At 54.7% G+C, this 22867-nt stretch overlaps 1 protein-coding gene across 3 annotated transcripts in view; it reads left to right on the plus strand.

Moving 5' to 3' along the window:
- Window positions 1-22867, plus strand: part of TSPAN18 (tetraspanin 18) — a 203685-nt gene that overhangs the window by 174419 nt on the left and 6399 nt on the right. For all 3 annotated transcript variants that reach the window (XM_068989282.1, XM_068989284.1, XM_068989283.1), the window contains 5 exons: window positions 2347-2419; window positions 4638-4832; window positions 11020-11094; window positions 12079-12177; window positions 12726-12908. In XM_068989282.1, the coding sequence (XP_068845383.1) occupies window positions 2357-2419; window positions 4638-4832; window positions 11020-11094; window positions 12079-12177; window positions 12726-12908 (615 nt within the window). In that variant the 5' untranslated portion in view covers window positions 2347-2356. The remainder of the gene's footprint in view (window positions 1-2346; window positions 2420-4637; window positions 4833-11019; window positions 11095-12078; window positions 12178-12725; window positions 12909-22867) is intronic.

A 22867-nucleotide genomic window follows, 5' to 3' on the forward strand; every position in this document is an offset into this window, starting at 1 on the left:
ATCTCACAGGGGCGGTCCCTCCTGCCCTCCAAAGGCCCATCCAAGTCAGAACCTGATAGCAGGAGCTCACAGGCCGTCAAACTCCTTCTCCATCATTTTGCAGATGGAGACGCTGAGGCTGGACAGAAGTGACTTGCAGAGCTGGAGCTTGGGGCTCCCAGCTCCCAGCCCAGGGGTCCTTCTGCCCTTCTGTCTGCCCGATCACCAGTCCCTGGGACAGGAAGAGCGCAGGATGTGGAGTGGACTGAGGGGCCCACGCACAAGCTCCAGGAGGTTAAGGCCACCTCATTGCCCTGAGCCTCAGTGTCCTCACTTCTGAAACGAACACAGTGCTTCCTGCCTATGACACTGTTGAAAAATTCAGGGAAGTCCCTTCCTGGAGCTGGTGTGTGGCTGGCAAGGAATCCGTCCTCGGTGCCTGCTCTTTCCTGTCTTCTCCCCCCTGTCCAAGGAGCATGGGGTCTCAGCAGATGTGTGGAGTTGCATCGGCCAAGTGCCCAAGGGAGAGGGGTCAGCATGCAGTGCCTGGGGTGCAGGTCATTATCCTGGGGTCCTGATCTCATGGGCCGCAACAGCCCAGTGAGTCACCTGTGACTGTCAAGTTAGGTGTGTTCCTAGTAAGAGCTGTCCACCCCTCGCTGAAGCAGGTTCTGTGGGGAGCCCTGATGCAAGATGTCTCATTTAATCCTCACAACATGCCACGATGTAGGTCCTAAATACCCACTTTCATGGATGAAGAAACTGAGTCTCTAGAGGTTACATCAATTACCGGGCACAGAGGTAGAGAGGTGTGAAGAGCCGGGATCGGAGCCCAGGTGTGTCTGGCTTCAGAGACCCTGCTTGGAGCTGTCGTGTTCCGATGCAGGTTAGATGCTGCTTCTAGAAGGTCAGAGATGGAGGAGTTGGAGGAGGGTGGCTGGCTTGGTCTGGGGACCTGCTCTGGAGGTTGAGAGCCTGGGCTTGGAGATGATGCAAGAGACAAGGATGATCAATTGCCAGGGACGATGGTTTAACAACTGATGGGCGTGGCGTGGACCAAGAGATGCTAGCTACACAGGCCTGCCATACTCACAGGTCCCCACTGCATCTCAGTCTTCCGCTGGCTGCTGGGAGGACAGGGCCTGGAACAAGGATCCTCCTGGGCCTGCCATCCTCTCCCCAGGGCTGTCAGAAAGAAAGCCTGGGAATACTGAATATGGTGTACTGAACATGCCCATGACTTATGAGCACCTTGAAGGCTGACTTGTAAGAGCAGATGCCATCTGCTTCCCCCGGGCACAGGGGAAGGCTGGTTTTCAAGCTGCAGTGCCTGGCATCAAGTCATTGCACAGTAAATGCTGGCAGAATAGAACTGTATTCAGTGGTCTGTCCAGTTGCCATGGATGTGCTTAAGAGTCCATAGGGACCAGGGAGGCTCCAGGGGGAGGTGGGATGCTATAGATCTCAAGATGGAGGTGGTCAGGGTCGGGGGAGTGTCCGGGGGCTTGAGGCCCCAGGAGGCGCCAGCAGCTCTTTCCCTGTAACACCGCTTCCCCCGGGGGCAGGTCCTTCTGGTCAGAGGGCATGTGGGGTGGTAGGAGGTTTGTCAGGCCTGGGTCCCGCTCCTGCTCCGTGACCTCCGCAAGTCCTTCTCGGCTCTGAGCCTTAGTTTCTCATCTATCAAACGGAAGGCTCACACCTGCAATCAAGTAATATCATGACGTCATGCCTCTGAGCGTCCGCCCCGTGGTGCTAAGCATGTTTATGCATTATTCCAGTTAATCCTCCCAACACCGCTGGGGAAGAAGCTTTTGTTTTTAATCTCCCTTTTCAACTTGGAGCGAGCAGGACTGAGAGAGGTGGCGTCATCTGCCTGAGTGCATGCGTGCGTGCTAAGTTGCTCCAGTCGTGTCTGACTCTTTGCGACCCTATGCACCATAGTCTGCCAGGCTCCCCTGTCCATGGGATTCTCCAGGCAAGAACACTGGAGTGGGTTGCCCTGCCCTCCTCCAGGGGATCTTCCCGACCCAGGGACTGAACCCGCATCTCTTATGTCTCCTGCATTGGCAGGCGGGTTATCTACCACTAGAGCCACCTGGGAAGCCCCCGTTTGCCTGAGACCACGCAGCGCATGAATGGTAGAGAACCCAGGCTGGCTGGCTCACAAGTCCTCGCTCCCAACTCCAGCCCCCCAGGGCAAAGCCCTGTGATGAGGACACTGTGATCAACTGTTCTCTCCCCCTATCAGCTCCAGAGGCAAACTGGCCACTGGGACACCCCAAGGGGGAGGAGACGGAGGACGGGCAAGGGTTCTTTCTGGATGGGGTCCCCCAGCGAGAGGACTGAAGGGGCCTTGCTGTTTTGCAGGGGGATCACCATGGAAGGCGACTGTCTGAGCTGCATGAAGTATCTGATGTTTGTGTTCAATTTCTTCATATTTGTGAGTATTCCTGGAACGTGTCTGGGGTTCTCCCCAGGCCTCAGCGGGGTGGGGGGAACTGACTGATGCTTGGGAAGAATCATGTTGGGCTGAGGTCTAGGGGCCAGTGCTAGAAGCTGCCCCGCCTGCCTGGCTGGGGGTTCATGGTGGGGAGACCCCGAGTAGTGCCCACCCCACTTGGAGAGCCTGCCATCACAGGAGAGAGGTTTTGCACAGCCCAGGGATAGTTCAGCTGTTCTAAAAGAAAAGGGGGCAGAGGCTTTAGCCCCGGCTACTATCCTGGGGTCTGACCCCTCTTAGGGAGTTGAGGTGAAAGGGAAGGTGGAGATGATCAGAGGGTAGCAGGGGCCGCCACCAAGCCGGGACTCCCTGAGCAGCTGTGGACACCGGAGCAGAGCCAGCGTAGTCACCTGATGCAGTCTGAAACCTCTCCGGGTCTGAGGCACCTGGGTTCCGCCCAACTCTGCACCTCACCCGCTGTGTCATCTAAAGCACATACCGCCTCCCTGAACCTCGGCATCGTCATCCCTTAATCTTCTACCTCAACAGATTCTTTGAAAATGAAGCAAGATAAGGATGTGCCTGGAATGTATCGGCTCCATCCCCATCCAACTTATGGATTCTATACATGAAAGGACAGCATCCCCAAGGGCTCAGGGGGCCAGCCCTGCACCCTGCCACAGCCCACCTGCTCTGCTCAGACCTATGGCCTCTCCTGGGAGCAGAGCCACACTCATCAAGTGACCCCACGTCAACCTTTGACCTTAGTGCAGCCAAGACCTGGATGAGTAAAGACCCACTGAAGTCCGCCAGGGCAGGGTCACTACGAAGGAGAGGCCCCTTCCGGTCAAGACTGACTCCGTCTGTCTGTCTGTCTCCATCTATTCTGTGTACACCTCAGCAGCTTTCCTGGATTTCCTTCCCCTGCCCCTAATTTTGAAGAGCAGGCAACTCCACAGACTTGAATTCTAGACCTAACTTCCAAGCGGGGTGACCCTGGGCCACTCAGTTTGTGCCTGAGCCCCCCTTGAAGCAGAACTCAGCACGCAATTGTTAAACTCCCAAACCTCCAGCAGCTGTGAGGAGGGGACATGGGTTTTCCTGGAAGTTTTGTGGGGAACCAGGGGGAAAGGCAGGGCGCAGCAGATGGCAAAATGTTGCTTCTGTTGTTGGCTGCGCCCGGGTCCCCAGGCCTCTGCGCCCCACCCCTCCCCCCACCGCACCTGAAAGGACCATCTTTTGCCCCAAACTGTCCAGCTCTTCCCCCACTCACAGACCCCATCAGCCGGCAGTTTTAGGTCATTTCTCTGGTCTTCCCGCCACACGGGGATTTTAAGCACTTCCCAGTCTTTAAAATCCATGATGCCAAATGATTTCTCCTGCAACAGATCTGTTTCCAATAGACTGGTCTGTGCCCAAGACCAATGGAACGGATGGATGTCTATTGAACCCTGCTAGGCAACTTCAAGTCCTTGGGAGGTGGGAAACAGTATCTTCGTTTAACCACGAGGAAGCTAGGGCTCAGAGAGGTTAAGGCACTTGACCAAGGTCTCACAGCAAACGCGTGGCACAGCCCTTTCTCTGGACTAAGCTGCCTCTCTCCAGACATAAGTAAGGCCTGGAGAGGCGGACCGTGGAGAGGAAGTCATGAACAAGAAGGCTTTCTAGGAGCGGATTTGAGAGTGGGGAGCCTGCCCCAACTGAGAGCTCCTGTGAGGACAACGAGGATGGCTTTGGTCTGTGTTTCCCAGCGTAGGGGTCAGAGCACGTTCACGAACTTGGGGAGCATCTTGGGGCTGGAGTCAGGGGGACCTGGGGCTCAGCCCTGGCTCTGATATGAACCTTCAGCAACTTGTTGGCCCCCCTCTGGGGCTCAGCGTAGAATCAGAGGGTTGGACTGAATGACCTCAGTGCCCAGCAGCTCTAACACTTAAGGAGACTAGGAACGTAGCAGATAGACTCTACAGGACATGGTTCCTGGTGGCCCAAAGTAGAGTGTTGGTCAGAGACGGGCTCTGGAGGATGCGTGACGCACCCTAGGTCAGAGTTAAGGAGGGACGTTCAAAGCAGAGGAAGACACAGAGGGAGTTTCTGCCCAGCTCACTCAGCACCTCTGCCCCAGGGCCTCGAGCAGGGAGCTGGTGTGTGTGTGGGGGGGTGTCTAACCGCCGTGTCTCCCCATGTCTTCTCCGTGCTCCTGCCTGGCCTTGGGGAGCAGCTGGGCGGGGCCTGCTTGCTGGGCATCGGCATCTGGGTCATGGTGGACCCCACCGGCTTCCGGGAGATCGTGGCCGCCAACCCCCTGCTCATCACGGGCGCCTACATCCTCCTGGCCATGGGGGGCCTGCTTTTTCTGCTCGGCTTCCTGGGCTGCTGCGGGGCCGTCCGGGAGAACAAGTGTCTGCTGCTGTTCGTGAGTATCCCATGGGTGCCCTGGGGAGGGGGGTGGATAGAGCCCTGTACCCACACTAAGGGGGACTCACACTGGGGTCTGAGCCAGGTAGGCTGGCCTCCAGGAGCGGGAGAGCCACCAACCCTTGCCATATGCATCCATGCTGGCCCGGTGCCTGCCGCCTGGGTGAGCCGCCCCCAGGCACGCGGTGGCCTCGGCCTCCAGGTCTGAACGGCCAGGCTTCCCCACCGCAGGGTCAGCTGAGAGCACTGAGTCGTGATGCTTTTCGACTTGCTTGCTTCCGAGAACTCAAATAAAAGACCGAAGATCTTTCACATTTCCCCTTCTAAAATGGAAGTGATATGATCTCGGTAGGTCCTTTATTCATTAACTGAATGGTCTTTGACCTGCTGTCACAGGCCACGTGATTCGCTCGTGCTATAGGTGCATCGAGGGCTGAGTGACCATCCATAGTCATGTGGGGGGTTGGGGGGGCAGGCGAGCCCAGGAGGATGAGCTGGGTGTGTGTGTGTGACCTGCTCTGTCTCATAACAAACAGTGTGACTCTGGTTTAGTTTCTTAACCTCTCTGAGCTTTAGCATCTGCTGGTGAAGCGAGAGGCCAACGCGCTCGGCTGTAGCCGGGAGTCAGACGAGACCAGCAGCGGATTCCCGTTCCTCGGGCCCCCTGTATTCACACGGACTGTGGCCCTTTCTCTCCTCACTTGTCTGGCTTCCTCCCCTCCCAGGTCCTGTGCCTTCAGGGTTAGGAAAACTGGGTTGAGCGCAATCTTGCCGGAAGGGAAGTTAAAAACAGCCCACCTTGGCTGTGCAGCTGGGCCAACTTGCAGACGCGCCTCACGAGCGAGCCGGCGGTGGGTCAGGAGTCAAGCGATAGGGAGGCGTGGGCCGGTCAGCGATGCGTCCTCGCAAGGCGTCTAGCGCCCCCTGGTGGACAGCTCTGTGCAGTGTCCAATGGTGCCGGCGGTCTGGGCTTGGGGAGCCTGGGACTCTAAAAGGATCTGAGTATGGGTCCCAGGACACACCAAACCCACCTCCCCCGCCCACCCTGCGCCTCGGTGCCTCGGGCTCATCCAGCATGAACGGGCTCATCTCTGAAGCCAAGATAGAAATCACGCTGGCGCTCTGGGCCAGGAGCAAGCTGGGGGCCTGGCAAGCCCTCTCCAGCTAAGTGGCTCCTTCAGAGCCTGCCCGCTGGACGAGGCATCGCTCTCCCCAGTGCCTAGGGGAGAAGGCTGAGACCCAGGAGGGGGCTGGCTGCAGCTCTCCCGGAGAGAGGCTTAAGTCCTGGCTGTGGCTGGTCTGCCCCCAAACCTTGGAGTCTCCCCTCTCTCCGCCTCCTCCTCTGCGGTCTCCCTGCAGCCTCTGCTTCTCCCCTTCTTTTCTCGCTCTTCCTCTGCCTCTGCCTCCCTGTCTCTCTCTGCCTTCCTCCTGATCCCTTGGTTTCTGTTTCTCCTGCGCTTCCTTCTCCTTCTCCCGGACGCCCCCTTGTCTCTGCCGCTCTCTCGCTTCCCCCCACTTCCTTGACTTCCCCTGCCTCCCCTCTCCTCCTCCCCTTCCCTCTCGCCCAGTCCGCTCCACTATCCTCTCTGTCACAAGCCTAAGGCACACAACCCGAGGTCACAGTGCAGGTCAAAGGCAGGGGACGCTTGGACCCGGGTCTGCTGTCTCAGAGGGACTGGTCCAGAGGCTCCTCCCCTGGAATGCACTCAAGCGGTTCAAAACTCAGCCAAAATTATATGCAAAATATTATGTCTGGGCCTCTGTGTGTGTGCCTATACATGTGTGTTCTGTGTGTGTGTGGTGTGCATGCTTGCGTGTTTCTGGGACTCCCACAGCTTCTGGAAGGTTTTCAGATTGATTCATGATCTGAAAAGTAAGAAGAAACACTTTTTTTTCCCAACCTGGACTCAGCCACGCAGGGTGGTTCCAGCACCGAGTCTCACCCCTCCTTGTTTGTTAAAGAAGCCTGAGCCGCCTCGTCACCCTTTCGGGAAGAAGCAAAGACTAGTCTTGGGAGAAGCCAAGAGAGTGACTTCAGTCCCCTCTGGAACTGGGGCTCAAAGGCCCGCAGAGAGAGGAGGCCTGGAGATGGAGGTCACCTGGGGGACCCCTGCCCCTGCTTGGAGGCTAAGCCCTAAGGGGTCCCAGTGACCCTTAGCCCAGGAACAATGGTCCTGATGTCACCTAATGACCTACTTTTCTAAAACATTTTTCCAAGCAGTCCTGTTGATCAATTCTAGAGCATTTTCATGGACCACAAGACAACTTCAGCCTATCAGTGACATTTCGTGGCATCCCTTTTTGCCTAGCTGCTCACCTATAAACAGTTCAAGGAATGTTTCTAACCCATTTATTGAAAGCTTCACATTTTAAAAATATTTGATAACCAAGGCATGCTAAATTGGAAAAGAGAATAGCAAAAAGGGAAGAGTATAATTTAAAAGCGATAAAATGAGCTGAATTGTACAACAAGTATGTAAATTTGGTAAATATTATTAGAAATGAGAGCGAAAAGCAGATGTATTGTAGGCAGATGGGTTAGAAAAGTCTGGAAATGCTCACAAGTAGGCAAAATAACAGCTTTTACCCCTTTATTAATCGCCTGATCCTAAGCAAAGCGTTGTAAATTTGATGTTGAAGTGTGCCCTCAGACAAATGGGATGAGGTCAGATAGCTCAAGAGAAACACACTCTGGGAAAGGCCCTGGTTCGGGGGAGCCCCAGAAAGCATCAGCCCTGTGGCTGGGTCCAGGCGGGATCCCCCTTCAAATAACCAGGAGTAATCTCGTCAAGCAGGAGGCAATTGTTTCATGCTGGAGATGCTGGCAGAAGTGATCTTGTTACTCATGTTGGCCCCACAGCCCTGCACTTTCCTCCAGGTGACTTACACATTCATGTCACCCGCTCCGTGCCCAGGCTTTTGGGGGGCCCTGCTTCAGGCGGGAGCAGTGGCCAGGAGAACCACGGACCCTCATCCTCTGGGGAGACCTGCTTTCCCCGTCAGTGAGTTACAGGTTTATTCTTTCATCCCATCTCATGACTTATGCTTTTCATCTCGCGAATTTCATTTCATGGATCATGAATCTTGGCTCAGTGGAAACTCCATCAGAGAGGGGATCACATCGCCCTTGTGTGTATTTGTTTATCAGTACCTAGCACAGTGGGCTTCCCGGGTGGCTCAGAATGATAAGGAATCCACCTGTCAAGGCAGCAGATGAGGGTTTGATCCCTGGATCAGGAAGATGCCCTGGAGAAGGAAATGGCAACTCACTCCAGTATTCTTGCCTGGGTAGTCCCAGGGAGAGAGGAGCCTGGCAGGCTACAGTCCATGGGATTGCAGAAGAGTTGGACACGACTTAGCAACTAAACTACAACGACCTAACACAGTACCTGGCACAGAGCATGTGCTCAGTAAACAGGCCTGGACTGAAGGGGCAGAGAGGGGCCTGGGCCAGAGCATGGCCTCTGCAGTCAGAAAAGCCTGGTTCTTATCCCTCCCGTGCCACTTCCTGGCTGTGTGACCTGGGGTCAGTCACTTAAGCTCTCTGAACTTCAGATTCCTCATATGTAAGCTGAAGATAATAATACCACCTTACCAGTGATAATACTGTGATCACCATTCAATAAGAAAATGTACATCTTGCTTAACTCTGTTCCTGGCACATATAAGCATTTGATAAATTGAAAACGAAAGGATTGGTGTTGATCCACAAGAGACCCTGCAGGCCAGCTGAGTCTTAAAACCTGGGGCTCTGGTTCTGACAGGTCAGGAAGCAGACCTGCAGTAAGCCTCGCTGCAGTCAGCTGTGTGGGGTGACCTAGGACTGAAGTTGGGAGGGTAGAGCTCCCCAGCCGGAAAAGAGAGCGACAGAAGGCCTCCTGTACCCTGGGCAGCCTGCCCCTGGCCACAGTGCCCATCCCATCCCCCTCCACTTCCACGAGCTGGTCCTTGGGTTAAGAGGTATGTTCCCCGCCTCTGCAGCTTCTCATCCCTCTGACAGTGATGAGGGGCCCTGGCAGGTCTCCTGGCACCTCCATTTGGCTGGTGACAAATGGTCATCCGGTTCTGTTTCACAAGGCCTCCATGGAGCCCCGCCCTGCCCTCTGCCCTCTCAGTGGAGTTGCTGGCAGTCCTCAGGCTGGCATAAAGAGCAGCCTCGGAAATGGTTTCCACCCCAGTGATGTGACGGAGCTGTCTCTGCCTATCGATCTCAGCTTAGACAGTTATAAACTATGGATGAGACGGAGCTCGTGAACTCCGCGTGCTCATCACTCTGGGAGTGTGCATGCACTTTCCAGGGGACTTAGCACCACATCAGTGAAATAATGTGGTGCAGCGCCATGCACAGCGTGAGAATGGCTCAGTGGTGGCTCAGAACCAAGCGCGAGCGTGGCCTTCCTGGAGACAGGCACTGGCATGGGTGGTCTCTGGAAAACGCATGATAACTATCACCTGTCCAGCGCTTGGCGCTTCCTGGGTGGCACTACTGTTAAAGAACCCACTTGCCAACTCAGGAGACTCAAGACACGCAGGTTCAACCCCTGGGTCAGGAAGATCCCCTGGAGGTGTGACAACCCAGTCCAGTATTCTTGCCTGGAGACAATCCCATGGACAGAGGAGCCTGGTGGGCTACAGTTCACAGGGTCCCAAAGAGTCGGACACAACTGAAGCAACTTAGCACTCACGCACTCCCTCCACATCCAGCGCTTAATACCTGGGCATGGATCGTACATGAGCCATTTCACTGAATCCTCTGGGCAGCCTGGCAAAGCAGCTGCTGACCATCAACACCCTTGTTCTATTGATGGAGAAACTGGAACCCAGACACGGTAGAACCTGATGGAGCCGGCCCAGCTGGCAAGTGGCACAGTGGAAAGAAACAGGGGACCTCCGATTCTAGAACGCAGGATCCTCACACCATGTTATCCTGGAGCCCAGGAAAGCCTCCAGGTCTTAAGACTTTCAAAGCGAGGCAGGGGGTGCTGAAGTGCTGAGGACAAGCTCAGGACCCTTCGCTTCCTTCCAGCCTGGGCACACACGGTGCGCACTGGAAGTTCGGAGGACTTCGGCCCGAATAAGGGAGCAGGTCCTGGGGCCGCCGTGCGCATGTGCGGCTGGGGCTTCAGGGCCCTGCTGGTGGTCTCCAGGTGGGGTGACAGCTCCAGGATGGTCCCAGTGCAAGCGGACAATGCTGAGTGATGAGGACACAACCATCCACCCACAACAGTGCCCATGATGGCCCGGGCCTGGAGATAGCAGATAGCAAGGTCATTATGGTGAGCTGGTCACTCGTGGATTCATTTACTCATCGGAGAGCCATATACCAGCACCGGTGCTGTCCGGGCATCGAGAACACTGCCCGCTGGATCCCAACTGATGGTGGTGGTCCGGTGGGGCGCAGCGGCTGCGGTACACACTTCTGCAGGGCCCTGGGATGTGGGGGGAGCCAGGAACCGAGTCTGGAAAGCAGGGTACTGGTGGGCAAGCAAGGGCAGGGCCTCCCAGGGAGCTCAGCGCGTGAGGTGCCCGAGGCAAGAGGTGTCGTGGCGAGTTTGGGCAACATGGAGATATGCAGAGAGTGGCATGGGGTTGGGGTGGGGTACTCTGTTAGATTCCAGACTCCCAGCCCCTGGGTTTTCAGATTTTAATAGACATACCACCTTCCTTCCAATCATGCTCCTTTATTGCAGCTGAAAAGTAACGTCACTGCCCCCACTACCCACGGGAATGAGGGGCAGCCAGGCAGGGAGAGGTGGCCTGGGCCTGATAGGGTGGGGGCAGCCAGCCAGGGATCCCCAGGGACTTCAGGATTCCCACTACTTGGACAGTCCACCTGGGGGAGGTCCAAACAAGTTTCAACATCGATCTTCTTCAAGGGCTGCCAAGTACGGTTGCTCAGAGCGCCCACTGCACAAGGGCCCTCTAAAGAGTGCCATTTGCACAGAAGACATATCTGTATGTTTATTTGTTCCACATTTGTATTACAACCTTGTTGGCTCCAAAGATGGACTTTTGGGGTGTTTATTATGAAAAATGTCTGGTTTATGGCAGGTAAGTTCCTCAGTCTTATGAAGTGGGTACATTGCCCCATCGTGTGACAGATGGAAGGGTGCCTCAGAAAGCGGTCAGCTGTCCGCTTCCTGCCTGCCCTCGGGACTCACAAGGCTGCCCCCTTCTCTCTGCAGTTCTTCTTGTTCATCCTGATCATCTTCTTGGCAGAGCTCTCAGCAGCCATCCTGGCCTTCATCTTCAGGGGGAATGTACGTACCTGGCCTCGTGTGCCCTGGCCCATTCGTGGCCAGCCCCTCCAGTGTTTCCAGCTCCAATCACAATCCACCACCTCACCCAGTAAAGCCCCACAGCCCAAAAAGAACCCCGCGAGCCTGTCCCTGCAAGGGCTTTCCCAGAAGGTCAGAGTCAGAGGGCCCTTAAGGGTCTCCGCTCTTTCCAAGCGTCTGGCGCAACCCCATCCCTAACTCTAGAATCTTCCATCCTATGCCTTGCCCAGCACTGGCCCAGCAGCGGTCGTTTCATAGTCCAAGGATAGTCAGAGAGGCTTCCCACCCCGCAACCGACCCCCAGCCCCCACGCAGAATCTGCACCAAGCAGGAGAACAGGGCAGAGCCCTCCTGGATGAGGCCCTGGCAAGTATGCATTTTGGGCCACTTACCCCCAGAGACCATCTTATCCCAGAGGCTCCAACCACCGAGGGCCCCACCCTTCCCTGCAGAGGGGAGCAGGGTGATCAGGCCTCTGGGGAGTATTTTGAAGGTAGCAATGACTTCCAAGGGCCTCTGGAAACTGCAGCTCTGCAGAGATGTCTTGCTGCACACACAGTGGCTTCTTCAGGGCCCAGGACACAGCGCATCCGCTCGGCTCTGTCTGAGGAACAGCTCAGGGTTAGGGAGTGGCAGGAGGGGTGAGCCCCCCAGTGTGGACCAGCCACCCTCTGGAAAGAGCTGCAGTACTGGCAGAGGTTCCCTGGTGGTTGCTGAGGGCTGTGTGGGTAGTCTGCGTGTTCATGCTGGGGATCTGACGATGCAGGGAGGCCACAAGTGCTTAGAGGTGGGGAGTGGACCCCAAGGGCCCGCCCCAAGTCAGCTGCTCCTGAGGAGGGTCCCTGGCACTAGGGCTCAGAGGCCTCCCCCCACCCTCCCCCAGAGCAGATCAGTGGAGAAGCCCGGGAAGGGGGCGCCGTATCTAGCTGCCATGGTTCTCAGTCCAGCCCCTCCCTCTGCCTCCAGCTCACCCGTGAATTCTTCACCAAGGAGCTCACCAAGCACTACCAGGGCAACAACGACACGGACGTCTTCTCCGCCACCTGGAACTCTGTCATGATCACGGTGAGTGGCCCCAGGGATGCTCTGAGCCCTCAGAGCCCTGATGCCCAGGGGAGCCATTATCTGGCCTCCAGAGCCTTGCTCTCTGCGCCTGTGCAGATATCAGTGATCAATCAGGCACTGATCCGCCCGGCCCAGGCCCAGCCTCAGAACCGGCATCCATCCGCACAGCATCTTGGGCAGCCGTTGCCCATCAGCCACAGTCCGAACTCAGGGTGAAACCTGTTTGCCCTCCCTGTCTTGAGTCCTCAAGCAGTTGTAACTGTCATCAGTGATAGTAACCATAGCAACTACTTATTGAGTGCTCAGCGCCGGTGAAGTAGGAATTGTTACCACCTCTCTGATTTTACCGATGAGGACACTGGAGGCTCAGAGAGGCTGAGTGGCTTTCCCGGGGTTGCACAGGAGCAGGTGGAGCCAGCTCCTGCTTGGATCATGACTGCCCCCGCCCCGCGCCGCCTCGCAGTGGCCTGTGGATAAGCTTTGCGTTTGCCTCCTCACTCTCATGCCTGGCTCCAGCTCCTACCCCCCCTTCTCTTTGCTCTGTCTAGTTTGGTTGCTGTGGGGTCAATGGGCCCGAAGACTTTAAGTATGCATCAGTTTTCCGACTCCTGACTTTGGACAGTGATGAGGTGCCGGAGGCCTGCTGCCGGAGAGAACCCCAGAGTCGGGACGGGGTCCTGCTGAGCAGAGAGGAATGCCTCCTGGGAAGGGACCTGTTCCTGAACAAGCAGGTACCAGGCCCTGCTTGCCCTGGCAGGGGAGACCTGTCCATCAGGAATGGCGGCTGGCCAAGCTGGGTGGGTGGCAGTGTGAGCCCAGAAGATCTGAAGGCACTCAGGGAATCAAGTGGAAACATTGGCTGTGGTGTGGGCCTCCTGAACGGGGGCTAAGGAAGGCTCCATTCATGCCCCTGAGATCCAGCCAAAGGGGTTAAAGGATGAGAATGGCAGACAGTCCATCAGTGGCACAGACCAGAGGAGTGGGCATTTTGACTGGGGTTCACGGGTAACTAGGAGTTTTCTGGTGTTCCAAGTAGAACACTCCCTGAGCTTCTGGTACTGCAGGTCTCAAGAAGGAAAACCAGAGTTACACAGCAGGGCCCCTCCTCAGCTGTGCACTTTATTTGGGGAGAACCCACATTTGTCATGTGGAAGCACCCCCAGGCCCCAAGAGAAGAAGATTTCCCTGACCTTAGCCTCCAAAGTCAGGGAAGCTCCTAGACTTCTTGGCTTCTCTTGCAACCCAAGGACTTCATCTAAGTCTCAGAAGAAGCCCTTTCCCGTCCTGCTACGTCCCCTCGGTGAGACACACAGTGCCCTTGACCTTGATCCCCCTCCCTACTTACCAGTCCCCACACTCCTCAGGGGGGTGTGTGAGGCCAGGCTGGGGGAGGGCGGGGCAGTGCAGGGAGAATGAGGGTGAACCGAGCCCCACACCCCGTGCTTGATTCGGCCTTTGGTGAGGCTCGCATGGGAGAGCTCCAGGTGCTAGGAACCGCAGCAGGGGACAGGAGGCAAAGGCCCTGTTCCTGCAGGGCCTACAGTCTGGCTAGAGGAAGCAGGTGATAAACAAGCAGCAAGCGCATAAGAAGTCATAATCTCACATGAAGTAATCATCTCACTGTAAAGACAATAAAACCGGATGATGGGCTAGAAGGGACTAGGGTGGGACGGGGGTAGGGCTTAAGGCAAGGGGAACCCCCCTGGGGAAGGGGAGAGTTGGGCTGAGGCCTGGCCCGGCCATCTGATGAGACTCTTTCCAGCTTCAGCTTTGCCTCATGAACTCAGCACCCTCTTCTCCTGCACCTGCCCACGTCATGTCAAAGGATTCCCAGGCCCAGAGGGTCACGTTCCTCCATCCCTTATGGTCCTGTGTCCCTGCGTTGAGTGAAAAAGACCGAAGTACCGAAATAAAGGTCCTGGGATGAGGCTGCTGTGAGCTGGGGGGCAGGGACAGCCACCCCAGGAGTTAGGTCTCAGCCCTGAGGAGAGGCTGCCGAGCATGGGGAGGGGGGCAGTTTCAGGCCGTGATGGCAGGCAGACCTGGGCTGTCTTTGGCCACGTCCCCTTGGCCAAAACTCACTCTCTGGACCTCAGATTCCCCATGCAGTGGCAGAGGCAGCTGGCTGCCCTCATGTTCGGTTGAGGCTTCCTCCTTGGAAAGAGGAGGTTTATAGACCCAGCGACCACCAGGTTGACCCGCTCTTCCAGCCTCCCGTGCAGCTAGGCCACGTGGCACGTTCTAGCCAAAGGGAGGAAAGTAGAGGTGATCTGTGCGCCTGAGCCATGTCCTGAAGAGAAAGTGCTGGGCCCACCCCTTCTCCCTCTCACCACCCCCGCCCCCAGCTCATGGCTGAAGCCATCTCAGACCTTGCAGGGGAGGGTGATCCCCTAGAATATCCAAGCATCAAGAGAGAAGGTGCTTGGGCCACCGACAACCATATGGAGCAGAGCAGCCAGCAACTCAGGGGTTGATCAGTCAGTTCAGTCACTCAGTCGTGTCTGACTCTTTGCAACCCCATGGACTGCAGCACGCCAGGGCTCCCTGTCCATCATCAACTCCCAGAGTTTACTCAAACTCATGTCCATCGAGTTGGTGATGCCATCCAACCATCTCATCCTCTGTCATCCCTTCTCCTCCTGCCTTCAATCTTTCCCAGCAACAGGGTCTTTTCCAATGAGTCAGTTCTTTGCATCAGGTGGCCAAAGTATTGGAGTTTCAGCTTCAACATCAGTCCTTCCAATGAATATTTAGGACTGATTTCCTTTAGGATTGACAGGTTGGATCTCCTTGCAGTCCAAGGGACCTTCAAGAGTCTTCTCCAGCACCACAGTTCAAAAGAATCAATTCCTTGGTGCTTGGCTTTCTTTGTAGTCCAGCTCTCACATCCATACATGACTACTGGAAAAACCGTAGCTTTGACTATGGTTTTGATGAATACAGGGTTTGATAAAGACAAACAAACTTCTACCAATAGGACTGCTTGCTGCCTGCAGCCAAAGCTCTTTCCTAAAGCCACTTGAGAATTGCTCAGGGAGGTTTCCCATGGGCCCTGTTCTTTTCTGGCTTCGTCCTCCACTACACTGCCTCCTTCCTTCTCCCAGGCGTGGCTTTGAAATCGAAGCTCATCAGAGAGATCCCTGGGCAGCTGCATTAGTTCCGTGACTCTTCCCCGGCTCCTCATCAGGACTGCCTGAGACTGACTTCTGGGATTCCTTTTCTGAGGCACAGCCATCCCCCCGAGCACTCTTCCTTTTAAAAGCTTCTGCTGAGGGACTCACTCTGTTTCTTCTCCAAAGCCGAGCTCCCTGAAGCCCGGGATGCATTTCTGACTTTGCCTCACTTCCTCATCACAATGTTGAGTCAGTAGCAACATATTTGAAACTGAAAATCTACACTTAAGGCAAATGCCTCTGTGTTTCACACACGGTAAGAATTCTGGAAGATGGTGGCTTCTTTATTTATCAGTGGCTCCATCATGTCAGCCAAGGCCTAGTCTCTGTAATCCTTGCAGTCTTTCCTTGTGCTTAGTACCTCACGGTGGCAAAATGGCTGCCATGGCTCCAGACATTCCACTTGTTGAAGATGGGAAGAAACTGAAAAGGCAGTGCCAGCTTCTTTCCCAGAAGCCTCCCTAAGACATCCGCTTAGGTCTCATCAGCCAGGACTGTCACATGGCTGTCAGGAGCTGAGGCAGAGGGCACTCGTCCATGGGTACTGAGTTAGTCCACCAGCCCTGTTCATCACTGAATGCCAATGAAGAGAAGTGAGGAAGTCCCCAAAGAACGTGATCCAAGATGAAAAATCAGGCTCCTCCATTGGTATCAGCTGACCCCACCATGGCAGCTTCTCCTGCTCATTCCTCGGCCTTCCCTGGGTTAAGATAGTCATATGGGCAAGTCAAGAATGTATTTCCCTGCTGGAAAAAAAAAGTCAGGGGTTGTCCCAGGAGATGGTGACCTAGCTAGACCCTGACCCAAGAGGAAACCATCTATTTCCCCCACTTGTCGGGGTGGTCTCAAGTCTTCTCGCCCCAGAGCATCACTGATTCTCTGCTTTATCCTCATGGCTCCGCACCTGCTTCCTGGGTGGTTGTGAGTACGGGCGATGCTGTGACTCTCATAAACACAAATTTCTACACTCTTCTCTTCTTGACAAGGGAAAGGCACTCCAGCCAGAGAGTGACAGCAGCCTGTGCGAAGGCCCTGGAGTAGGAGGGAGCGTGGTGTGTCCCAGAACCAAGGGAAGGCCAGTATGGCTGGAGGACAGTGAATACGCCAAGACTAGCTCCAGGCGAGGGTGTCAGCAGGGCCAGACCACGCAGTGCCTGTGGGCCCAGGGCAAAGATGCTAGACAAGCAAAGAAGCCCAAGTTCTACGCGGGGTTGTGGCCCTGTTGGCTCCCTGGCCGCTTACTGGCCAGGGGTTAGAGATCGGCCTGAGTAGACAGGAGGGATTAGAACACTGGTCCCAGTGAAGAAATGAGGATGCGTTAGACCAGGATGACGGCAGAGGAGACACAGAGAAGTGTATGGATCTGAGAAAGGAATCAGGAGGTGAAACGGCGGCAGATTGACTCTGGGGAAGGGAGGATGAGGCTGTGCTGGGAGTGACTCCATAGGTTCTGGTTGGGGGGGTACCTCGGATCTGCCCTGGGGCGAGTGGAGTGTCAGCTGCCTTTGGGGCCTGCAGGCAGTGGGCAGCTGGACTTGCAGGGCTCGGCGGAAGGTCTGTGCTGGATGTAGAAATGTGGCGGTCTTCGTGGTGGCCCCTCTGGCCTCTGTCAGATGAGGTTGCGGGGGGCGGGTGTCTGCAGCCGGGAGTCAGGGTGGGGGCCTGTTCCCTCCCTGCAGAGATGGAGGGGAGGGGCTGCCAAGAGCAGCACGGCTCAGGGATGCACAGTCTGGTGGCAGGGTGGGGGAGATGGTCCCTGTGGTGTCTCACTGGGCAGGGGAGAGGTCGGGGTGGCATCCATGCTGGGGGGAGGAAGAGGTGATACCCAGGGGTACCGGCTGGAGTTTGGGCCCTGAGCCAGGGACCCCGCCCGGATGAGCAGGAATCAAGGCTTCCTGATGCAACTGCTTCCCTTTAGAATAGAGCAGAGAAGAAACTTGCACTCCCCTTAAGACCAACCTGTTTCCCTGCCTCCTTGGAGGTGACCCTGAGCCAGTGGTCGTCTGCGCCCTCCTTCCATTCCTCTTCCTCGAGGGGCTGGAATGGGGTCCAAGTCAGAAGAAGCACATGAGGCCCCAGCAGAGCCTGGCCAGAGGGGACACTCACTGAGTCCTGGCGGCATCTTCCATCCGCCCTCTGCCCTGGCTGCTCTCCCTGAGGGCTTCTCAGTAGCAGGGCCTCCGTCAGCCAGGCCATCTGTTTGGTTCAGCCCAGGGTGAACCTTTGGTGTCAGAGCCCGACAGAGGGCAGATGAGCAGTTAAGGACCCGGGTGCCCCACCCACAGCAGGCGAGGGGTGCAGGGACAACTTCCCTCGGCCAAATAAGGCCCCTCCAGGCCTAAGAAGGCCCTCCAGGCCCAGGTGAGGCAAGTGAAAGTCAACATCAAGTTCAGAAGGGGGTTATGCTTCTCCCATCCCCTTATGGTACAGGGGTGCATGCGTGCGTGTGGCGGGGGGTCCACTGCTCCCCGGTTGTAGAGGGCAAACCCAGTTCTGCACTCAGACATCTCCCACCCCCAGGCTGTGCTCTGAGGGGCCCAGAGAGAAAGCGCACGGTCCTAACGGGACTGAGGGGTGGGTCCCTGCCAGCACTGTTCGTGCTTTATCCGTAGCATCTCATCTTAGCGTCACACCAGTCCTAGGAAGTAGTTAGCCTACATAGGCCCCAGTCTTTGGATGGGGCAAAGGAGGCCGAGAAAAAGTAAGTACGGGCATACCTTGGAGAGACTGAGGGTTCGATTCCAGACCATTGCAATGGAGCGAGGGACAGGAAATTTGTGGTTTCCTAGCATCTATAAAAATTATGTTCAGGGACTTTCCTGGAGGCCCAGTGGCTAAGACTCTGGCCTCCCAGTGCAGGGGCCCAGGTTTAATCCCTGACTGGGGAACTAGATCCCACATACCACAACTAAGACCTCGCACAGCCAAAGAAATAAGCAAATGTTTTTTAAAAAATGGTTTTTACACGATACCTCAGTCTGTTATGTGTGCAATCACTTTACATCAAAAGAAAAAAATCAGCATGCCTGCCACAGTTTTAAAACGTTGTATTGCTAAGAAATGCTTACTGTCCTCTGAGCCATCAGCAAGAGGCAGTGTGTGCTACGTTGCTCAGTCATGTCCGACTCTTTGCAACCCCATGGATTGCAGCCCACCAGACTCCTCTGTGGAGAAGGCAATGGCACCCCACTCCAGTACTCTTGCCTGGAAAATCCCATGGACAGAGGAGCCTGGTGGGCTGCCATCTCTGGGGTCGCACAGAGTCGGACACGACTGAAGCAGCTTAGCAGCAGCAGCAGCAGCAGCAGACTCCTCTGTCCATGGGATTCGCCAGGCAAGAATACTGGAGTGGGTTGCCCTGCCCTCCTCCAGGGGATCTTCCCGACCCAGAGATCGAACCCACATCTCTTACATCTCCTGCGCTGGCAGGTGAGTGCCTTATCCGTAGCATCTCATCTTATCCTCACACCAGTCCTAGGAAGTAGTTAGCCTACACAGGATACTTGCTTCCCCTAGTCCCACCTGGGAAGCAAGAGGTCCCATCAAAGATCACTGATCACAGACCCCTGTGTTACATCTGGTAAGAATGAAAATGCTGGAAATACGGTGAGAATTACCAAGATGAGACACAGAGGCGTGAAGTGAGCAACCACTATTGGAAAAATGGCACCAATAGCCTTGCTCAGTGCAGGGTTGCCAGAAACCGTCAGTTTCTAAAAACATACAATATCCGTGAAGCACAATAAAACGAAACGTGCCTGTAAATTCACCCAGTAAGCAAGTGGCCGGTGTTACCTGCATAACCACTTCTCCCCAGGTTACTGGTGCTTCTTGTCTGGGTGGCCCCTCAAAGCACCGTAAGTCCAGGCTGTGTTGGGTAGAGGGAGTGGGGGGTGGGGTATTGGTGGCAGGAGGCGGACTCGGGGGTGGGGGGAGATGAGTGGCAGCCTCAAGGAATGATGGGAGGCTGGAAGCACCTCTCCCAGGCTTCTCCCAGTCTCCTTCCCTTCCCTCTGGAGCAGGCCCGCTTGCTGCTGCTGTTGTTCTATATGTCGGGGTTCTGACGCTTTAAAAAGAGATAAACAGAGCAAGGCTTCCCCAGGTGGCGCTAGTGGTAAAGAACTCACCTGCCAATACAGGAGACAAAGGGTGATACAAAGAGCTGAGAAAAGAAGATAAGCAAAAGGCAAAGGAGAAAAGGAAAGATATACCCATTTGAATGCAGAGTTCCAAAGAATAGCAAAGTGAAAGTGAAGTCGCTCAGTCGTGTCCGACTCTTTGTGACCCCATGGACTGTAGCCCCGCAGGCTCCTCGGCCCATGGGATTTTTCCAGGCATGAATACTGGAGTGGGTCGCTATTTCCTTCTCCTAAAGGACAGGTAAAAAAGCCTTCCTCAGTGATCAATGCAAAGAAATAGAGGAAAACAATAAAATGGGAAAGACAAGAGATCTCTTCAAGAAAATTAGAGATACCAAGGGAATATTTCATGCAAAGATGGGCACAATCAAGGACAGAAATGGTATGGGCCTAACAGAAGCAGAAGATATTAAGAAGAGGTGGCACGAACACACAGAAGAACTATACAAAAAAGTCTTCATGACCCAAATAAACACGATGTGTGATCACTCACCTAAAGCCAGACATCTTGGAATGTGAAGTCAAGTGGGCCTTAGGAAGCATCACTACAAACAAATCTAGTGGTGTAATGGAATTCCAGTTGAGCTGTTTCAAATCCTAAAAGATGATGCTATGAAAGTGTTGCACTCAATATGCCAGCAAATCTGGAAAACTCAGCAGTAGCCACAGGACTGAAAAAGATCAGTTTTCATTCCAATCCCAAAGAAAGGCAATGCAAAGAATGCTCAAACTATCACACAATTGCAATCATCTCACATGCTAGCAAAGTAATGCTCAAAATTCTCCAAGCCAGGCTTCAGCAATATGTGAACCATGAACTTCCAGATGTTCAAGCTGGATTTAGAAAAGGCAGAGGAACCAGAGATCAACAGAGATTGTCAACATCTGCTGGATCATGGAAAAAGCAAGAGAGTTCCAGAAAAACATCTACTTCTACTTTATTGACTACACCAAAGCCTTTGACTGTGTGGATCACAACAAACTGTGGAAAATTCTTAAAGAGATGGGGATACCAGACCACCTGACCTGCCTCCTGAGAAATCTGTATGCAGGTCAGGAAGCAACAGTTAGAACTGGACATGGAACAACAGACTGGTTTCAAGTCAGGAAAGGAGTGCGTCAAGGCTGTATCTTGTCACCCTGCTTATTTAACTTATATGCAGAGTACATTATATGAAATGACGGGCTGGAGGAAGCACAATGAAGATTGCTGGGAGAAATATTAATCACCTCAGATATGCAAATGACACCACCCTTATGGCAGAAAATGAAGAAGAACTCAAAAGCCTCTTGATGAAAGTGAAAGAGGAGAGTGAAAAAGTTGGCTTAAAGCTCAACATTCAGAAAACTAAGGTCATGGCATCTGGTCCCATCATTTCATGGCAAATAGATGGGGAAACAATGGAAACAGTGAGAGACTTTATTTTGGGGGGCTCCAAAACCTCTACAGATGGTGACTGCAGCCATGAAATTAAAAGACACTTACTCCTTGGAAGAAAAGTTATGAACAACCTAGACAGCATTTTAAAAAACAGAGACTTTACTGTGCCAACGAAGGTCCGTCTGGTCAAAGCTATGGTTTTTCCAGTGGTCATGTATGGATGTGAGAGTTAGACTATAAAGAAAGCTGAGCGCCAAAGAATTGATGCTTTTGAATGTGATGCTGGAGAAGACTCTTGAGAGTCCCTTAGACTGCAAGGAGATCCAACCAGTCCATCCTAAAGGAGATCAGTCCTGAATATTCATTGGAAGGACAGATGCTAAAGCTGAAACTCCAATACTTTGGCCACCTGATGTGAAGAACTGACTCATTTGAAAAGACCCTGATGCTGGAAGGGATTGAAGGTGGGAGGAGAAGGGGATGAAAGAGGATGAGATGGTTGAATGGCATCACTGATTTGATGGACATGAGCTTGAGTAAACTCTGGAAGTTGGCGATCAACAGGAAAGCCTGGTATGCTGCAGTCCATGGGGTCGCAAAGAGTTGGACACAACTGAGTGATTGAACTGAACTCAAAGTGATACAGGTTCGATCCCTGGGTCAGGAAGATCCCTTGGAGGAGGGCATGGCAACCCACTCCAGTATTCTTGCCTGGAGAATCCCCATGGACAGAGGAGCCTGGCAGAGTCGGACCTGACTGAAGTGACTTAACACAAACACAGGCAAACAGAGCAAGGGGGTTGGCGATTTGAGTTCCGCCCCAACACGGGTCTGCAGGCAGATCCAGGATGGCCCCAGGCCTGGCCAGCTGCATGGGGCTTCCCTGCCAGCTCTGAAGCCACCTCTAGCCACGCTGGGTTCCAGACCAGCTGGCCTGTGGGAGGGCGCCCTTAGGACTTCAACCACACAGCGCTTGGCTGGGCTCCCAGTCAGCTAAGGCCTTCTTTCCTTGTCGTCCTTGCCAGGCCTGGGGTGTCTCAGCCTGACCATGGCACAGGCCTTAGAAATCGCCTGGGGCATCTGCTCGCCACGTAGGTTCCTAGGCTCCGCACCGGATCCCCCCATCCAGAGTCCTGGGGGTGCGGCCTTGGCGTGTGTATTGTTAACTACTTCCCAGGAGATTCTGACATACCTTCAGCCCCAAGAACACTGTGGATCCAGCTCACCATGCTGGGGGTGCCTGTTCATCTGGGTGTATCCCGTATGTTTGCCGGGTGCTCAGACAGGGGCCTGTGGGGGCCTTCCCTGCCCAGCCCCCACCAGCCTCCAGCAGGAGGGCTCATGCCATCCGCCTGGCCACTCTGCCCAGGTCAGGTCCTGCTGTCCGCCTGCCCGAGTGCAGCCTCACGGTGTATCATTTCCACTTCCAGCCAATGAGGCAGAGCTGGGTGACTGACAATGCGTGTGAGCCCCCAAGAATCACCTAAGAAGCACCCCCAAATATTAACAGGACCCAGACACAGCCACTGTCACCCAGGGACCAGGCGTGATTCCCTAACCCCCACCCTGGCGACTCCTTCCCTTGCAGGTCCTCTGGCTGGGCCCAAGGAACATGCGGATTCCCCTAAAAGAAAAAAAATTCTCTCTCTTTAAAAATACATTCCTTTCAAAGCAAATACCACGCATCAGTCTCCGGTCAGCCTGGTGCAGAGAGAGGGCACGTGGGCACAAAGACGACCCAAGACGTGAGGCACTCAGGGTCAGATGGGGTGGCAGTCACATGCTGGTATGCTGGCCCTCTCTTTCTGGCTCATCTCTCACTGGCTCCATCTCTGTCTCAGTCTGTATATCCTGAGGACTGCTTGAGAAAGCAGTAGTAGCACAGGGATTCAATCCATTTAGAAGGGGCACTGTGAGAGCTGAGGTGGTCCTGGAAGGCTGCCTGGAGGTGGTGAGGTATGTGCTAGGTCTTGAAGAATGGGCTGGCTTTCCTTAGG

The sequence above is a fragment of the Capricornis sumatraensis genome, chromosome 16, assembly GCF_032405125.1.
Source record: "Capricornis sumatraensis isolate serow.1 chromosome 16, serow.2, whole genome shotgun sequence".
NCBI classification, from domain to species: Eukaryota; Metazoa; Chordata; class Mammalia; order Artiodactyla; family Bovidae; genus Capricornis; species Capricornis sumatraensis.